The 20000-nt window shown below is 49.1% G+C and overlaps 3 protein-coding genes and 1 long non-coding RNA gene across 9 annotated transcripts in view; 3 read left to right on the top strand and 1 right to left on the bottom strand.

The window, feature by feature from the left end:
• LOC306826626 (dynein axonemal heavy chain 17-like) overlaps positions 1-2621 on the bottom strand; it is a 19911-nt gene extending 17290 nt beyond the window's left edge. The window contains exons 1-2 of one of the 2 annotated variants that reach the window (XM_079348069.1): positions 2189-2621; positions 1-27 (exon numbers count right to left, since the gene is read on the bottom strand). The exon at positions 1-27 is cut by the window's left edge and continues 194 nt beyond it. In XM_079348069.1, the coding sequence (XP_079204195.1) occupies positions 1-27; positions 2189-2533 (372 nt within the window). In that variant the 5' untranslated portion in view covers positions 2534-2621. The remainder of the gene's footprint in view (positions 28-2188) is intronic. The other variant, XM_079348070.1, reaches the window with a different exon arrangement.
• A 914-nt stretch (positions 2622-3535) lies between these two features.
• LOC306827119 lies at positions 3536-6513 on the top strand. 2 transcript variants are annotated; one of them, XR_013779579.1, is made up of 5 exons: positions 3536-3879; positions 4539-4638; positions 4861-5122; positions 5406-5570; positions 5821-6513. It is a non-coding gene; the product is annotated as an uncharacterized lncRNA (long non-coding RNA). The 2 variants fall into 2 exon arrangements; XR_013779580.1 differs by lacking the exon at positions 5821-6513 and having other exon boundaries at positions 3539-3879; positions 5406-5794.
• A 2889-nt stretch (positions 6514-9402) lies between these two features.
• Positions 9403-12648, top strand: LOC306826628 (uncharacterized protein). Of its 2 annotated transcripts, none has more exons than XM_079348072.1 (3): positions 9403-9601; positions 10488-10626; positions 10695-12648. In XM_079348072.1, exons 1-3 carry the CDS (start codon positions 9587-9589, stop codon positions 11825-11827), a joined length of 1287 nt encoding a protein of 428 aa, XP_079204198.1. In that variant the 5' UTR covers positions 9403-9586; the 3' UTR covers positions 11828-12648. The 2 variants fall into 2 exon arrangements, with proteins under 2 accessions (XP_079204198.1, XP_079204199.1); XM_079348073.1 differs by lacking the exon at positions 9403-9601 and adding an exon at positions 9922-10151.
• A 191-nt stretch (positions 12649-12839) lies between these two features.
• On the top strand, positions 12840-19087 carry ttc19 (tetratricopeptide repeat domain 19). Of its 3 annotated transcripts, XM_079348075.1 has the most exons (11): positions 12844-12976; positions 13654-13823; positions 13959-14050; positions 14115-14225; positions 16539-16577; positions 16659-16715; positions 16789-16850; positions 16948-17042; positions 17319-17482; positions 18672-18834; positions 18917-19087. In XM_079348075.1, the coding sequence occupies exons 1-11, from the start codon at positions 12897-12899 to the stop codon at positions 19078-19080; spliced, it is 1197 nt and encodes a 398-aa protein (XP_079204201.1). In that variant the 5' UTR covers positions 12844-12896; the 3' UTR covers positions 19081-19087. The 3 variants fall into 3 exon arrangements, with proteins under 3 accessions (XP_079204200.1, XP_079204201.1, XP_079204202.1); XM_079348074.1 differs by having other exon boundaries at positions 12840-12976; positions 16539-16715; XM_079348076.1 differs by lacking the exon at positions 12844-12976 and adding an exon at positions 13051-13115 and having other exon boundaries at positions 16539-16715.
• The last annotated feature ends 913 nt before the right edge of the window (positions 19088-20000 follow it).

Genomic DNA, 20000 nt, shown 5'->3' with positions numbered 1-20000 from the left:
TTTCATGTGAAGGAGGGGGGAGGTCACCTGAGGGGAGGAGGACCAGTCACCTCCTCATATACACTGTCACCTCCTCATATACACTGTCACCTCCTCATATACACTGTCACCTCCTCATACACAGTCACCTCCTCATATACACTGTCACCTCCTCATACACAGTCACCTCCTCATATACACTGTCACCTCCTCATATACACTGTCACCTCCTCATATACACTGTCACCTCCTCATATACACTGTCACCTCCTCATATACACTGTCACCTCCTCATACACAGTCACCTCCTCATATACACTGTCACCTCCTCATATACACTGTCACCTCCTCATATACACTGTCACCTCCTCATACACAGTCACCTCCTCATATACACTGTCACCTCCTCATATACACTGTCACCTCCTCATATACACTGTCACCTCCTCATACACAGTCACCTCCTCATATACACTGTCACCTCCTCGCTCTGTCACCTCCTCATACACACTGTCACCTCCTCATACACTCTGTCACCTCCTCATATACACTCTGTCACCTCCTCATATACACTCTGTCACCTCCTCATATACACTCTGTCACCTCCTCATATACACTGTCACCTCCTCATACACACTGTCACCTCCTCATATACACTCTGTCACCTCCTCATACACACTGTCACCTCCTCATATACACTGTCACCTCCTCACTCTGTCACCTCCTCATACACTCTCTCACCTCCTCACTCTCTCACCTCCTCACACACTCTCTCACCTCCTCATACACTCTGTCACCTCCTCACTCTCTCACCTCCTCATACACTCTCTCACCTCCTCACTCTCTCACCTCCTCACTCTGTCACCTCCTCACTCTGTCACCTCCTCACTCTGTCACCTCCTCATACACTCTGTCACCTCCTCACTCTCTCACCTCCTCACTCTGTCACCTCCTCACTCTGTCACCTCCTCATACACTCTGTCACCTCCTCACTCTGTCACCTCCTCACTCTGTCACCTCCTCATACACACTGTCACCTCCTCATACACTCTGTCACCTCCTCACTCTGTCACCTCCTCACTCTGTCACCTCCTCACTCTGTCACCTCCTCATACACACTGTCACCTCCTCATACACTCTCTCACCTCCTCACTCTCTCACCTCCTCACACACTCTCTCACCTCCTCATACACTCTGTCACCTCCTCACTCTCTCACCTCCTCATACACTCTCTCACCTCCTCACTCTCTCACCTCCTCACTCTGTCACCTCCTCACTCTGTCACCTCCTCACTCTGTCACCTCCTCATACACTCTGTCACCTCCTCACTCTCTCACCTCCTCACTCTGTCACCTCCTCACTCTGTCACCTCCTCATACACTCTGTCACCTCCTCACTCTGTCACCTCCTCACTCTGTCACCTCCTCACTCTGTCACCTCCTCATACACACTCTCACCTCCTCATACACTCTGTCACCTCCTCACTCTGTCACCTCCTCACACTGTCACCTCCTCACTCTGTCACCTCCTCACTCTGTCACCTCCTCATACACTCTCTCACCTCCTCACTCTCTCACCTCCTCACTCTCTCACCTCCTCACTCTGTCACCTCCTCATACACTCTGTCACCTCCTCACTCTCTCACCTCCTCACTCTCTCACCTCCTCATACACTCTCTCACCTCCTCACTCTCTCACCTCCTCACTCTGTCACCTCCTCACTCTCTCACCTCCTCACTCTCTCACCTCCTCACTCTGTCACCTCCTCACACTGTCACCTCCTCACTCTGTCACCTCCTCACACTGTCACCTCCTCACACTGTCACCTCCTCACTCTGTCACCTCCTCACTCTGTCACCTCCTCATACACTCTCTCACCTCCTCACTCTCTCACCTCCTCACTCTCTCACCTCCTCATACACTCTCTCACCTCCTCACTCTCTCACCTCCTCACTCTGTCACCTCCTCACTCTCTCACCTCCTCACTCTCTCACCTCCTCACTCTGTCACCTCCTCACACTGTCACCTCCTCACTCTGTCACCTCCTCACACTGTCACCTCCTCACACTGTCACCTCCTCACTCTGTCACCTCCTCACTCTGTCACCTCCTCATACACTCTCTCACCTCCTCACTCTCTCACCTCCTCACTCTGTCACCTCCTCATACACTCTCTCACCTCCTCACTCTGTCACCTCCTCACTCTCTCACCTCCTCACACATTGACACCAGAACTGTCATGGCGCTGTCTCCCTGCACTTCTTGAATGATGACCCTCTCTCGGACATTTCCGGTGCTGACCGGTTCGCGGGCTGTTTTGGAGACACAGATCATTTTGGTTTGGACATGTTTGGGAAAGTGGAGGCTGACAGAGAGTCCAGACTCTGAGTCCCAGTAGATGAACAGGTTACTGTAGTCCTGAGAGCTGAAGAAACCATTAAAGACCAGCGGGCTGTCCTCCTCTGACACCAACTCCCGCCAAGTGTCCGGGTCCAACCGGAAACTGTTCACCGTGAAACTCCGGAGAACCTCCAGCCGTTCGTCGTTACCGTCCATCGTCTAATGTCACGACGTCTTCACTTTTGTCTACTTTATTTCTAACCCAAATAACCGTTTGAATCTGACATAAAATCCTTTAAACTTCGCGCTCGACGCTATTTTGATTTTAAACGATAACGGTCGTGCTGCCTTCAGTTCTCCTGCACGTGTCGTAAAACACAAACCTGAGTAAAACTACAAATCAACACAATCGATGTTTAGATAGGACAATGATTAAAATAAAGTTTAAAATGCTTTAATAATTGTTTACTTCCCCTTGCACTTTAGGAAGTCATTCACTTCAGATTCAGTCAACAGGTCTATCTAAAGACAGAAACACAACAACACAACACTGCCGTTAACTATCAGAAAAGTAGAGTGGATTCAATTTAGCATCGCAGACCCTGAATGCAACACAGCATCCATCATACAGACTTTAGACTCAGGGGGGTCCATCATACAGACTTTAGACTCAGGGGGGTTCATCATACAGACTTTAGACTCAGGGGGGTTCATCATACAGACTTTAGGGGGGTTCATCATACAGACTTTAGACTCAGGGGGGTCCATCATACAGACTTTAGACTCAGGGGGGTTCATCATACAGACTTTAGACTCAGGGGGGTTCATCATACAGACTTTAGACTCAGGGGGGTCCATCATACAGACTTTAGACTCAGGGGGGTTCATCATACAGACTTTAGACTCAGGGGGGTTCATCATACAGACTTTAGACTCAGGGGGGTTCATCATACAGACTTTAGACTCAGGGGGGTTCATCATACAGACTTTAGACTCAGGGGGGTTCATCATACAGGCTTTAGACTCAGGGGGGTTCATCATACAGACTTTAGACTCAGGGGGGTTCATCATACAGACTTTAGACTCAGGGGGGTTCATCATACAGACTTTAGACTCAGGGGGGTTCATCATACAGACTTTAGACTCAGGGGGGTTCATCATACAGACTTTAGACTCAGGGGGGTTCATCATACAGGCTTTAGACTCAGGGGGGTTCATCATACAGACTTTAGACTCAGGGGGGTTCATCATACAGACTTTAGACTCAGGGGGGGTTCAGGGGAGTCCTCCAGGCCTTTAGGTGGCGCTAATTCAACCAAACTGATCGCTAATTCCCCAGAAGAAGAATCTAAGCGTCCTGATTGGTTATTGGGTCATATAAATCCAACATGGCGCTAAGGGGGGATCAGTGAAGATGGTCGGCGTTCAAACAGGAGCAGGAGCAGGAGCAGGAGCAGGACCAGGACCAGGACCAGGAGCGTGTAAAAGGTCTGATGAGGACGTGCTGGGTTCAGGATGAGGGCTGAGAGGAGGACTTGGAGGGCGGCATGGATCCGTTAAAGGTGAGCACGTGGGCCGTAGAGGGTCCTGGACCAATAACACCGCCGGTTTAGGCGGGACCGGCACCGTGCGGGTTTAGTGCTGGGCCCTTGTATTATAGCCATCAGTAAGGTCCTTTATGTAAACAGTGAGCATGTTTACCTGCTCTTTGTTAATGTGAACAGACAAACCGGAAGCTCCTTTACCTGCTCTTTGTTAATGTGAACAGACAAACCGGAAGCTCCTTTACCTGCTCTTTGTTAATGTGAACAGACAAACCGGAAGCTCCTTTACCTGCTCTTTGTTAATGTGAACAGACAAACCGGAAGCTCCTTTACCTGCTGTTTGTAAAGTGTCTCCAGATAACGCCCGTTATGAATCGACTCCATATAAATAAAGATTGATTGATGGCGCGTGCGCATGTATGTTGCCTTCATACATGTCGTATCTTTACTAAGTGCTCTAAAGTTAAGATCGTGCACGAGCTGCTGAGCCGGGTCGCCACGTGGGTTTTAGTCTGAGGTTGTGGGGGCGGGGCCTAACGCGGCGGTCATCTGCTCCTGTGATGGTTCAGTTCTTAAGATGTGTTTGAGTATAAAGGGTTAATATTTACATGTTTATAAATCCATGTGTGTAAATGTACTGATTAGCATGTCTGACACGTTGTTCCTGTTCTGACCAGGAGTTTGTCCGACGCCACTTGAACGCATCTTTAAAGCCTCAACACTGAAGCCACTGGTCCAGGGTCTGAGTCCACCTCAGGCCTCCTGGCATAGTCTCAGGTAAGACCCAGACCGAGGGCCGGTTCACCTGTTTCACAGCCTGCAGGTGATGAAATGAAAGGCCGACTGAAGCTCCGCCCCTTGCAGTCTGTTCACAGGGGGAGGGGCCATGACATAACCGGACTGAAGCGTATTCTGACTCATGCAGATCACTGTGTTCTACCTGTCCCTCACTTGAGTCTGTACTGGCTGTTCACTCTGCCTTCTGATTGGCTCTAACAGGACCAGCTGCTGTGATGTCAGACCTGCGCTCTGATTGGCTCTAACAGGACCAGCTGCTGTGATGTCAGACCTGCGCTCTGATTGGCTCTAACAGGACCAGCTGCTGTGATGTCGGACCTGCGCTCTGATTGGCTCTAACAGGACCAGCTGCTGTGATGTCAGACCTGCGCTCTGATTGGCTCCAACAGGACCAGCTGCTGTGATGTCAGACCTGCGCTCTGATTGGCTCTAACAGGACCAGCTTCTGTGATGTCATGGTGAGGTCACAAAGTGACATAGTGGGCGGGGCCAGTGTCTGCTGGGACATGATGTAAACAAAAGGCCGAATTGTAGCGCCCCCTCCAGGCAGCAAGTTCTCGGAGCAGGGTGCTGTGACAAAGACCGACCGAAGCGTTTATCTGATCCCTGTTTACTGGTCAACATGCACGAAGCCCCGCCCACAAAAACATGACTCAGCTGTTCACCTGCAGGGACTCTGCTCATGAGGACTGTTTGAATGAATCCCTCATTTTTGTCTTTGACAGGAAACTTCGTTTCCTCATCAGACCCCAGGAAGGAGCGCCACCTCAAAACGCCACGACGGATATTCAGACGCCAAAGCCCCGCCCATGTTTGATTGACAGGTGATCTGTGAGCAGCGAGTTCTCAGCTACACGCATGAAGACTAAACAAGATGAAGTCCAGGACGGAGCACCTGCTCTGTGAGCCAGGTACACGAGGAGTCTGGACCTGACACGGGGGTCTGGACCTGACACGGGGGTCTGGACCTGACACGGGGGTCTGGACCTGACACAGGGGTCTGGACCTGACACAGGGGTCTGGACCTGACACGGGGGTCTGGACCTGACACGGGGGTCTGGACCTGACACAGGGGTCTGGACTTTGTTGTCATAAAATAAAACTGTTGTTGGAACAAAGTAACCAATAAGATTGTGACTGACAAGAATTGTTCCCCTCCAGCTCCCAGTCAGACTTGACTCAGGACCTGAGGCCGGCCTGTGACTCTGTGGGTCCCAGATGATCCACCTCACCGGTCTGAAGCGAGGGAGACTGCTCATCGTCAACAGCTGAAAGCTCGGCTGACCTTTGACCCCTCACAGGAGAATTTCCCCTCAAGCTGAGTTCAGGCTGAATTTAGCTCATCACAAGTCATATTTTAACTTTTATAAACCTGATCATAAAGAGCTGATGTGTATTACATGCATAATGTGTACTTATAACGTTGTAAGGAGTGTCATATTATTATATGTTAGAATAGTTGGCGCTTGTGGGAGTGCAGGCTGTAAATCTTATTGGGGGTCCTGGACTGCTCACATAGTGGGGTGTGTACAAGTGCCCTGTTAGAGATCAGGGTCCTGCAGCTGCATGACAAACACACATAGAACCATCTATGTCTTGTTTTTGATACATTATTTTTGACGTAACCCAAAATGAATATTGAACTTGTCATGACGTAGATGTTGAGAGTCAACCAGAGTATAGAGGAGGGAAGCACAAGCTTCTCTCTGGGTCAGTCTTCCTTTTTGGGACTTGACTTCTGCTCTACACTTGTTCTGCACCTGTGATCAGCTGACTTATATTCTCTTTTATTGAGCTCTAGTCACTCACTGTGAGAATAGCACTCTTTTGTAGGATTTGTATTATTTTGTAATCTGTGTTATTATAAAATAAAAGGAAACCTTCCATTGTAAGGACTTTCCAACAAAAACCCTTTTCCTTTTAGATCTTATATTTTCCTCTTGTTGGACCACGACGGACCAAAGGGACAGAAGATGATCCAGACTGTCCTTTAATACAGAAACAAGCATCAATCTAAACTGTGTAACGAGCCACAGCTTCATTAAGCATCAGCCTTCACAGTGTCTGAGCCTAGACCAGCTGGTACCCTGAGACCGGGACCAGCGTCCTGAGAGTCCACAAGTCTTTGTGCCCCAGTGTTTCATCAACCTACAGCAGCACCGTGTTTTAAACTCTCAGCTGATAAACACATGAGGACTTGTTAGAGGACTTGCACCTGTAGTCTCCTTGGGATTTGCTGATTCAGCTCTGAGGTGAAACATGTTGGACAACGACTTCAGAATAATAATAATTATTGTGGTCGGCTTCATGTCGATCACAGAAACGTGACGGTTCAGGTCCAAATCGTGCACGCAGAGCTCTGCTCAACATAAAGTATGTTTGGAATCATTCAATGAAATCAATTCATCAAAGACTAAAACATTCTGAAAACAAACAAATATCCACAAAATAAAGCAATGGACACCCACCGAGAGGCGGCAAAACGAACACATAACCAAAGAAGAAAACAAAGGAAGGAGGGGCTGCGGACTACAACACAAGACCTAACACACACAACCAGATAATTCTGTGTCATTATAAGAACAGTGAGCCTGATACACATTCATTCAATACAGAAGAGAATGAGTAACAATACAAACATTATTCTAAAGTGTGGATGAGTTCAGCCATTTTGAAAACACTGCCTGCAGTATGCTGATACTCCACTAGAGGGCAGAATACTTGTATCAGATCATAAACAGGTGTTGAAGGAAAGTTTGGATCATGATGAGGTCTCAGAAACGCGTTAAAGGCTTTTTAAACGTGTTTTACTTTGAAGGTGTGAAAAGATGAAACGTTTCTGATCAAAATACAAAGTGGCTCCTAAAAGAAGAATGGGAGGGACCTTCAGTGTTTGGACTTCATTTCCCATGATTCATTTAGGCACACGTGTTTCCTTGGTGAGCAGGATGAAGGCGCCCTCTTGTGGTGATCTTCGGGAGTTGTCTGTCAGCTTCAGACAAGTCAGTGAAGAGAGATTTAAAGATTCAATCACATGACGTCACTCTGACCAATCAGGTCACATGTCTCCTCAACGGTCAGAGAGCTAAGGAGGGTTCTGTCCCCGAGGCGGACAGACAGACAGACAGACAGACAGACAGACAGACAGAGAGACAGACAGACTGACAGACAGACAGACAGACAGACAGACAGACAGAGAGACAGACAGAGAGACAGACAGACAGACAGACAGACAGACAGACAGACAGACAGACTGACAGACAGACAGACAGACAGACAGACAGAGAGACAGACAGAGAGACAGACAGACAGACAGACTGATAGATAGATAGATAGATAGATAGATAGATAGATAGATAGATAGATAGATAGATAGATAGATAGATAGATAGATAGATAGATAGATACTTTATTGATCCCGAGGGAAATTCAAGGCATCCAGTAGCAGTATACAGACAGGCAGGACACAAGACATTAGTTACAATACACACCCGCTGTCCCCCCCCCTCTCTGTATACAATAATCCCCCACACAAGATTTAGCAGCCCCTATGTGACTAAGAGTAAATATAATTACAGAGTGAAGTATAGAGTTACAGACTGCAGTACTCTTTTTAAACACTAGGGGCAGAGCTACAGACTGCAGTACTCTTTTTAAACACTAGGGGCGGAGTTACAGACTGCAGTACTCGTTTTACACACCAGGGGGCGGAGCTACAGACTGCAGTACTCTTTTTAAACACTAGGGGCAGAGCTACAGACTGCAGTACTCTTTTTAAACACTAGGGGCGGAGTTACAGACTGCAGTACTCGTTTTACACACCAGGGGGCGGAGCTACAGACTGCAGTACTCTTTTTAAACACTAGGGGCAGAGTTACAGACTGCAGTACTCTTTTTAAACACTAGGGGCGGAGTTACAGACTGCAGTACTCGTTTTACACACCAGGGGGCGGAGCTACAGACTGCAGTACTCTTTTTAAACACCAGGGGGCAGAGTTACAGACTGCTCCTTTAAGTGTCTTATTAAAGGGCTACAGGAGCTGGGGATTGAACCCCGACCGACGGTCCCACTAAGACACAGCTGCCCCACTTTTAATGTTCTTAAACAACATGTTCCATCAGATCAAACATGATGTCAAAGATGAAAGTGTAGGAAGACATGTTTGTAGTTTGTTTGGACTACAAACATTGATGTTGTGTTTCTGTCATCTCTGGTTCTTTACAGTCTGTATAATGAGACTGTGTTCAGAACTTTCTCTGGTTCTTTACAGTCTGTGGTGTCACGTGACAGTGTTCAGAGTCCATTTAGAACTTTCTCTGGTTCTTTACAGTCTGTGGTGTCACGTGACAGTGTTCAGAGTCCATTTAGAACTTTCTCTGGTTCTTTACAGTCTGTGGTGTCACGTGACAGTGTTCAGAACTTTCTCTGGTTCTTTACAGTCTGTGGTGTCACGTGACAGTGTTCAGAACTTTCTCTGGTTCTTTACAGTCTGTGGTGTCACGTGACAGTGTTCAGAGTCCATTTAGAACTTCCCCTGGTTCTTTACAGTCTGTGGTGTCACGTGACAGTGTTCAGAGTCCATTTAGAACTTCCCCTGGTTCTTTACAGTCTGTGGTGTCACGTGACAGTGTTCAGAGTCCATTTAGAACTTCCCCTGGTTCTTTACAGTCTGTGGTGTCACGTGACAGTGTTCGGAGTCCATTTAGAACTTCCCCTGGTTCTTTACAGTCTGTGGTGTCACGTGACAGTGTTCAGAGTCCATTTCAAACTTTCTCTGGTTCGGCGGTCAAACTTCCCCGGAAGTCAGCAGCTGCTGACCCAAGCTGCCACCACAGAAGAAGAAGTTGCTGCTGTTAGCCGTTAGCTCGTCCACAGTCCACTTTATTAACGGAACCGGCAGAAGCAGCTGACAGAGGAACCGGCGGGATGGACACCGACACGGTAAACACAGCGAACCGGCCGAGGCTCCTCCACGCGGAGAGTTCACCTCTGACCTGTTAGCAGCGAGGCTAACTCAGCTAGCATGCAGAGCACACCTGTCACCAGACTCCATTCACTAAACTCATCACAGACAGAACCGCCGTCCTGCTCTTAAACCGAGCACACACACCGAACCGAACACCCAGAGTGGGTCAGAACCACTGTGGGATCAGTTCGGCCTCATCATTACTCGTGTGTTCTGCTGTTTAATGATGGAGATCAGTATTTATGTCGCGCAGCTGTTTGCAGACAAACAGGTGAAGCAGAGCTGCAGGTTTCACTTTGAGTCAAAGTGGTCTGAGCCGAATCAAAGAGGGGCCTCTGTTCATGTGGTCCACGTAAAGCTGTCCACCTGTCCCGCCTACCTGTCCCCGTGGCTGCACGCTCACTATAAAACCAGAACATTTTGAATGGAGTTTGGTTGAAGGTTTGTCTGGATGGTGCGTTCAAGGTCTCCTAAAGCTCAAAAACCAAAGCAAGTTCATCATCAGAGGGAAAACTATCAAAGTGTGTCAAGTCTCCTCTTCACAAAGACACTATATATATATCATTTATATATATATATATCATTTATATATATATATATATATATCATTTATATATATATATCATTTATATATATATCATTTATATAATAAAGAGACACCTGTGTTCGTCCACAGTTGGATCCAGCAGGTGATCCATCCTGTTTACTGTTGTTACTGAGCGACCAGCTTCCTGCGCTCAGCCGGGTTTCTCATGTGAGACCGGCCTGACTCTTTAAAGGTCACGTGAAATGACAGTTTGATGGCTCGTCAGTGATTGGTTCAGGTCTCTTAAACTGCCGTGGTTAAATGTTTGGTTCCAGGGCGCCGCTGCACAGGTTCACATCAAAATGGAGCCGGACGACGACATGGAAATCCAATCCTATCACCTCCTGAAGAGGCTGTCCGTCAAACTGACCGACTGCAAGCTGTGGCTGAAGGGGCGGGACTTCCTGTTTCTAGGTAAGAATGTGAAGGCAGACTGTTGATGAGTCATCACAAAGCTTAACACTGTGACTCCGCCCCCACAGACGACCACCCTCAGCTGGCCCGGCTCAGGTCCAGACAGTACAACCTGTCCAACACGGGCAGGAAGATGGTCTACTGCTTGGAGTGCAACAAAGGCTTCTACAAGAAGACTCACCTGGACGCTCACCTGAAGACCCACCGAGGACACGCCCCCAACACGTGCTGGCAGTGTGGGAAGACCTACCCGACCCTGATGAGCTTGGTCCTGCACCAGCAGATCCACCAACGCTCGCAACCCTACCAGTGCTCATACTGCGACAGGACCTTCGCCCTGAAGAGGGACTGGAAGACCCACCACCGGACCCACTCGGGGACCAAACCCTTCAAGTGCTGGTTCTGCGGGGACGGCTTCGGCCAGCAGGCCGAGCTGACCGAGCACCTGCAGGTGCACGAGGGCGAGAAGTGCTACCGCTGTGACGTCTGTGGGAAGATGTTCGTGTCTCATCAGGGCTTCAACTTCCACCGCCGCTCGCACAAGAACCCCGCGCTGCTGCCGTGCCTCGTCTGCAACAAGACCTTCAGCAACCCCCAGAGTCTGAAGGTGCACCAGGTCACCCATTCGGACTCCAAGCCTCATAAATGCCCCAGCTGTGGAAAAGGCTTCAAGCTGCTGGGCGGCCTGCGCAGCCACCAGAGGACCCACGAGGACCTGAAGGACTACCACTGCTCCGAGTGCGGGGAAGAGCTTCTCCAGCCTGCAGGGTCTGAAGCTGCACAACCGCACGCACACGGGACTCAAACCCTTCAAGTGCTCCGAGTGCGACAAGAGGTTCACCCAGTCGCCCCATCTCAAGGCCCACATGGTGACCCACACCGGGGAGAGACCGTTCCTCTGCACCACCTGCGGGAAGAGGTTCACCCAGTCCTCACATCTGAGGTCCCACATCACGCTGTTCCACGTGGGCGAGAAACCGTTCAGCTGTGCCGACTGCGGGAAGAGCTTCACCATCGCTCACTACCTGAAGATGCACCGTCTGAGCCACACCAAGGAGAAACTCTTCCAGTGCTCCTACTGCGAGAAAGCCTTCTCCTACCACAACTCGTGGAGGGCCCCACGAGAGAATCCACACGGGCGAGCGCCCCTTCAGCTGTCAGGAGTGCGGCCAGAGCTTCACCACGTCGGGCTCTCTGCTGAGCCACCAGAGGACCAAACACACCGGAGAGAAGAGTCACTACTGCTTCACCTGCGGAGAGTTCTTCTTCACCAGCACCATGCTGCGCGTCCACCAGCTCGACCACACGGGCGAGCGCCCGCACGCCTGCAGCTGTGGCAAGACGTTTAAAACCAAAGCAGTTCTGCGCCTGCACCTGAAAAGGTTCATCGACCACCAGCCTGCAGAGTGAACGCCAACCACACGCCTGAGGCGCCATCAGGGGGCGTGGCCATCGACAGGAAGATGGAAACAGGAAGTGAGTTCTGTAGTTAGTCAGCAGGTGGCGCCGCAGCGAAGAGAACACTAAGAAACTTTCCTGACAGCTGCACCAAAAACTGAACTGTCCAAAAAGTCTGAACTCTGAATAATGTGTGTGTGTGTGTGTGTGTGTGTGTGTGTGTGTGTGTGTGTGTGTGTGTGTGTGTGTGTGTGTGTGTGTGTGTGTGTGTGTGTGTGTGTGTGTGTGTGTGTGTGTGTCTGTGTGTGTGTGTGTGTGTGTGTGTGTGTGTGTGTGTGTGTGTGTGTGTGTTACATGTAGAGACACTAACAGATGTGAACAGAAGCAGACGACGCTCTGCTGGTTCCTTCTTCTTCTTCTTCTGTTGAATTAAAAGCTGCTTCTTCCTACAGACTGATGATGCTGAGCGATGAGTCATCGACCTCGCGCTCGTTTAATCCTGAACTTCTTTTAAGCATGAACTTGATTTTGTTTTGACCAGGGAACATGAACTGATGTTTTTCCTTTGTCTGAATGTAAAGACACTAAAGATGACTCCACCATATTAAAGCAACACTTCTCACACTGTGTGTTTGTCTCCATGACGACCGTCACACAGTCAGCATGTCCTCCTTAACTTCACTGAATGTCCGTCTGACTCTCAAAGGGAAATAAAAGAAAACACGTTAATGACACCTTTGATGACGTCAGTAAAATGAAACGTTAAAGGGATTTGAGAAACGTGAGAATGCAGAGACAACAAAAAAGGACACTTTTATTGTGAAGGCTCAAAACAACTGTCGTCATTTCCGCTCATTGTATAAACATTAAAGATGGCGGCCTCCTTTCTACAGCGCGCGGCGCTCTGCAGGATTGTACGCAGGTTGAGATGTTCAGGAGGACACGTGACACGGTGAGTGGGGGGGGGGGGGGGGGGGGGGGTCAGACCGACAGGTGAACAGGTATAATGTGTGACGTCATAATAATAGCGTTTCGGTGGAGTCAGGAGCGTAACAACAGGAGAAAGCACTGCCGATGTACCCCTGAGCAAGGTGCTGTGCCCCACACCTGTACCCCCCCTTCCACAGACACACACACACACACACAGACACACACACACAGACACACACACACAGACACACACACACAGACACACACACAGACACACACACACAGACACACACACACACACACAGACGCACACACACACACACACACACACAGACACACACACACAGACACACACACACAGACACACACACACAGACACACACACACAGACACACACACAGACACACACACACAGACACACACACACACACACAGACACACACACACACACACAGACACACACACACACAGACACACACACAGACACACACACCGACGTGTGAAACTTGTCCATCAATAACCGAGTTTTAAACTAAGAAGAACATCTGCAGACTGCACATTAGTCCTTTCTGTGAGCTGGTGGATGAGGTGAAATGGCGCCACCTGCTGGTGTCAGAGAGGAAAACAGCTGATGAGCTGTGAGCTCAGGCGTTCTCACAGCTCCGACCGGTTCTTTATCTTCTCACATCTTTGTTTCAGACAGCAGAGCCCCTGCTGTGTGACATCACTCTCTATGGATGGAGGACGCTCGGCATGCTGGGTAAAAGTCGGCCCACATGAGCCCATTAGGAGAAACTCCCCCGACTCACGAGGAGGAGCAGGAGGAGGAGGAGCAGGAGGAGCAGGAGGAGTGTTGTGGGCAGCTGTTGGTATGTTTAGCAACCCTCAACAGACATCATTAAAAAAATCTACTTACTCTGTCTTCATCAATCTCAAATTATCACACTGTTTATTAAGTGTGTGTGTGTGTGTGTGTGTGCGTGTGTGTGTGTGTGTGTGTGCAGCTTTCTCCCTGTTCAGCAACTCTGATGAAGACAGAAGAGATGAAGCTCAGAGAAAAGAGGACGAGCTGATCCTCCTGCTGAAGAAGGCGAAGGTATCTGGACTGCAGAGTTTCTGACAGAATGAGGATCAGCTCTTTAACATGTTCTGTCTCTCAGCTCAGTGTGTATCGAGGACAGCTGCAGGCCGCATCCAGCTTCCTCCATCAGGCCGTCGCTTTGGCTCATCAGACCCACAACAACCAGGCCATCATCTACACCTACAGTCAGGTACTCTACACCTACAGTCAGATAGACTACACCTACAGTCATATACTCTACACCTACAGTCAGATACTCTACACCTACAGTCAGGTACTCTACACCTACAGTCAGATACTCTACACCTACAGTCAGGTACTCTACACCTACAGTCAGGTACTCTACACCTACAGTCAGATACACTACACCTACAGTCAGGTACTCTACACCTACAGTCAGGTACTCTACACCTACAGTCAGATACACTACACCTACAGTCAGGTACTCTACACCTACAGTCAGATACACTACACCTACAGTCAGGTACTCTACACCTACAGTCAGGTACTCTACACCTACAGTCAGGTACTCTACACCTACAGTCAGGTACTCTACACCTACAGTCAGATAGACTACACCTACAGTCAGGTACTCTACACCTACAGTCAGATACACTACACCTACAGTCAGATACTCTACACCTACAGTCAGGTACTCTACACCTACAGTCAGATAGACTACACCTACAGTCAGGTACTCTACACCTACAGTCAGATACACTACACCTACAGTCAGATACTCTACACCTACAGTCAGGTACTCTACACCTACAGTCAGATACTCTACACCTACAGTCAGGTACTCTACACCTACAGTCAGATACACTACACCTACAGTCAGATACTCTACACCTACAGTCAGGTACTCTACACCTACAGTCAGGTACTCTACACCTACAGTCATATACTCTACACCTACAGTCAGGTACTCTACACCTACAGTCAGATACTCTACACCTACAGTCAGGTACTCTACACCTACAGTCATATACACTACACCTACAGTCATATACACTACACCTACAGTCATATACACTACACCTACAGTCATATACACTACACCTACAGTCATATACACTACACCTACAGTCATATACACTACACCTACAGTCATATACACTACACCTACAGTCATATACACTACACCTACAGTCATATACACTACACCTACAGTCATATACTCTACACCTACAGTCATATACACTACACCTACAGTCATATACACTACACCTACAGTCAGGTACTCTACACCTACAGTCAGGTACACTACACCTACAGTCAGGTACACTACACCTACAGTCAGATAGACTACACCTACAGTCATATACACTACACCTACAGTCAGATACTCTACACCTACAGTCAGGTACTCTACACCTACAGTCAGGTACTCTACACCTACAGTCAGATAGACTACACCTACAGTCAGGTACTCTACACCTACAGTCAGATAGACTACACCTACAGTCAGGTACTCTACACCTACAGTCAGGTACTCCACACCTACAGTCAGGTACTCTACACCTACAGTCAGGTACTCTACACTTACAGTCAGGTACTCTACACCTACAGTCAGGTACTCTACACCTACAGTCAGGTACTCCACACCTACAGTCAGGTACTCTACACCTACAGTCAGGTACTCTACACCTACAGTCAGATACTCTACACCTACAGTCAGGTACTCTACACCTACAGTCAGATACTCTACACCTACAGTCAGATACTCTACACCTACAGTCAGATACTCTACACCTACAGTCAGATACACTACACCTACAGTCAGATACTCTACACCTACAGTCAGGTACTCTACACCTACAGTCAGATAGACTACACCTACAGTCAGATACTCTACACCTACAGTCAGATAGACTACACCTACAGTCAGGTACTCTACACCTACAGTCAGATAGACTACACCTACAGTCAGATAGACTACACCTACAGTCAGGTACTCTACACCTACAGTCAGATAGACTACACCTACAGTCAGATACTCTACACCTACAGTCAGGTACTCTACGCCTACAGTCAGATACTCTACACCTACAGTCAGATAGACTACACCTACAGTCAGGTACTCTACACCTACAGTCAGATAGACTACACCTACAGTCAGATAGACTACACCTACAGTCAGGTACTCTACACCTACAGTCAGATACTCTACACCTACAGTCAGGTACTCTACACCTACAGTCAGATACTCTACACCTACAGTCAGATACTCTACACCTACAGTCAGGTACTCTACACCTACAGTCAGGTACTCTACACCTACAGTCAGATACTCTACACCTACAGTCAGATACTCTACACCTACAGTCAGGTACTCTACACCTACAGTCAGATAGACTACACCTACAGTCAGATACTCTACACCTACAGTCAGGTACTCTACACCTACAGTCAGATACTCTACACCTACAGTCAGATATACCTCGTCCACTCTCCAGTCTTCTTGATGGAGGCCTCATTGTGACCTTTGACCTCTTCTCAGATGGCAAATCTGGCGTACGTTCAGGGTCAGCTGGACAGTGTAAGTATTGACCAATCACAGCTCTGTAATGATGGTATTCACAGAGCAGGTGTTCATTATCGGACTTTGTTTCTTCATCAGGCAGAAAAACTGTTCAAAGCAGCCATGAGCTTCATGCTGTCAGGAGGAACTTCACAGGTCAGTGTGTTTTTGTTTGTGTGTGTGCACGCACGTTTTCAGCTCGCTGCTGTGACTTCCTGTCTGTTTCCAGGACGACAATGCTGTCATCGAGATGTCACTGAAACTCGCCACAATCTACGCTGAACAGAACAAGTAAGACAAGGAAGCAACATTCAACTGCCTGATGTTAAACCAGTGCTTTTCTCAGAGAGTGACTGTGTGTGTGTCTGTGTGTGTGTGTGTGTTTGAGGGCGGAGCTTGCTGAACATGGTTTCAGGTTCTGTACAGAGTCTCTTGAGGCCAAACTAGAGAAACAGAAGGCGGTCCCTGCAGAGCTGCAGACAGGTGACGTTTTTTTATCTCCATGAAATATTTCAATATTTCCTCCTTTAGTTTTAAAAAGTTGAAATGTGTTCATGCTGAGAGTCCAGACCTGCTGAAGGTCCCCTCAGCAGGACGCGAACCCAGGCTGCCCGCACAAGGACTGTGCCTCAATGCACGGGGACGCACGCCATGCCACTGCGCCACCGGCGCCCCAACTGTTGTCGATGATTATTATGTTGTTGATGTTTTTGTTGTTGTTGTTGATGTTGTTGTTGTTGTTGTTGTTGTTGTCCACAGAGGAGCAGGAGACTCTAAGGAAGGAGACCCGCCTCCTGCTTGGTCTGTGTTTGGACTCGCGGGCTCGATACCGAGCTTCAGGGTTGCACCTGAACCAGGCCAAAGAGGACTACCAGGAAGCTCTGAAGATTTGCCGGCAGGAGCAGGGGGACACACACCCACAGGTTGGACGAGGATACCACTGGGACACTGGGTTCACTGGGACAGCATGGAGGACACTGGGTAGACTGGGACAGCATGGAGGACACTGGGTAGACTGGGACAGCATGGAGGACACTGGGTAGACTGGGACAACATGGAGGACATTGGGTAGACTGGGACAACATGGAGGACACTGGGTAGACTGGGACAACATGGAGGACACTGGGTAGACTGGGACAACATGGAGGACACTGGGTTGACTGGGACAACATGGAGGACACTGGGTAGACTGGGACAACATGGAGGACACTGGATAGACTGGGATAGCATGGAGGACACTGGGTAGACTGGGACAACATGGAAGACACTGGGTAGATTGGGACAGCATGGAGGACACTGGATAGACTGGGATAGCATGGAGGACACTGGGTAGACTGGGACAACATGGAGGACACTGGGTAGACTGGGACAACATGGAGGACATTGGGTAGACTGGGACAACATGGAGGACACTGGGTAGACTGGGACAACATGGAGGACATTGGGTAGACTGGGACAACATGGAGGACACTGGGTAGACTGGGACAACATGGAGGACACTGGGTAGACTGGGACAACATGGAGGACACTGGGTTGACTGGGACAACATGGAGGACACTGGGTAGACTGGGACAGCATGGAAGACACTGGGTAGACTGGGACAGCATGGAGGACACTGGGTAGACTGGGACAGCATGGAGGACACTGGGTAGACTGGGATAGCATGGAGGACACTGGATAGACTGGGATAGCATGGAGGACACTGGGTAGACTGGGACAACATGGAAGACACTGGGTAGATTGGGACAGCATGGAGGACACTGGATAGACTGGGATAGCATGGAGGACACTGGGTAGACTGGGACAACATGGAGGACACTGGGTAGACTAGGACAACATGGAGGACATTGGGTAGACTGGGACAACATGGAGGACACTGGGTAGACTGGGACAACATGGAGGACATTGGGTAGACTGGGACAACATGGAGGACACTGGGTAGACTGGGACAACATGGAGGACATTGGGTAGACTGGGACAACATGGAGGACACTGGGTAGACTGGGACAGCATGGAGGACACTGGGTAGATTGGGACAGCATGGAGGACACTGGGTAATGTAGTGAACTTTATTTTGAAGAGACCTTTTCTTCTTCTTTGTGTTTCCATCAGACGCTGGTGCTGATGAGCGACCTGGCCACCATCTTGGATCTGCAGGGTGCCCATGATGAGGCCCTGGTACTGATCCAGCAGGCTGTGGACCTCAGCAGGTCTGCGGGACATCCGGACCAACATGTCCTGCTGGGAAACATGGCGGGCATCCTGCTGCACAAAGGTCAGAGGTCAAACTAACACCTGGATGATGATTGGGGGCCGGAGTGGAGTTAGATCCGGTCTGTGTTTTGTCTTTGGTCCAGGTCAGCTGGCGGACTCAGTGCGTTGCTACAGGGAGGCTCTGAGTTTGGCCCGGGAGGCCGGAGACCAGGAGGCCGTGGACATGATCCAGGATGGACTGAAGGAGGTGAAGAAGAAGAAGGAGGAGAGGAGGGAGCAGCAGGGGGGGGACCGGTCTGACCACTGACCCTTCAGTGTGTGTGTGTGTGTGTGTGTGTGTGTGTGTGTGTGTGTGTGTGTGTGTGTGTGTGTGTGTGTGTGTGTGTGTGTGTGTGTGTGTGTGTGTGTGTGTGTGTGTGTGTGTGTGTGTGTGTGTGAGAAGCTGAATCCCAGATGTCTTTAATGTTCAAACTGTGCATTTGAAGCTGTATTTATCAGTTTGACCACTAGGGGGCGAGCTGCACGTCAGAGCTCCAGGTGGTCGTCTATGTGAAGATGAATAAAGAGTTAACACACCTTACAGTGTTCAGGAGTGATGTCATCATTACAACAGGATGTGGTCATAAAGACGTTTGTGGATCTTATAGTTTGAGTTGGCCGCTCTCACATTTGGTGTTTTGTCAGGGTCAAATGAAAATAAGTGATGACTCTATTTATCAACATGTGACCAGAGATTAGGACCAATCAGAGAGCTGCTCTCTTCCTGTTTGATCAATCAGCCAATCAGAGAGCTGCTCTCTTCCTGTATGATCATGAAGGAAACCTGCTGTGTTGAAGCTTCTCTGACAACAACGCAGCAGCCAGTATGTCCTCCTTCTAACTTTAGATTCTGCTCCTGAATGCTCTGGATCTGATTGGACCAGAGAAGGTAGGCGGGGCTTTGAAGGCCGTTTTGGACGCCCCTGGGTTTGCCAGATATGAGAGCAGTTATCAGGTGAACAGGTGTTGCAGCGATGGAAGCGGGCAGTGGAACTGCTTCAGATAGAAGTGATTGTACCCGAGCTAAAAAGCCTCTGCATGTTTCTAATAAGCTCCAGCAGCAGAAAGCTGCTCAAACTAGGATCAATGTTGGAGATGAAACATGGAGAGAGGTTAGAACGCAGAAAGCTTTACAGACCCATGCAGAGCTGGCTAAACACTGAAGCTACAGTGTCCACCACATGCAGA

This window comes from Symphodus melops, assembly GCF_947650265.1.
Source record: "Symphodus melops genome assembly, chromosome: 7".
NCBI lineage: Eukaryota > Metazoa > Chordata > Actinopteri > Labriformes > Labridae > Symphodus > Symphodus melops.
This window is presented reverse-complemented; position numbering and strand designations above follow the sequence as displayed.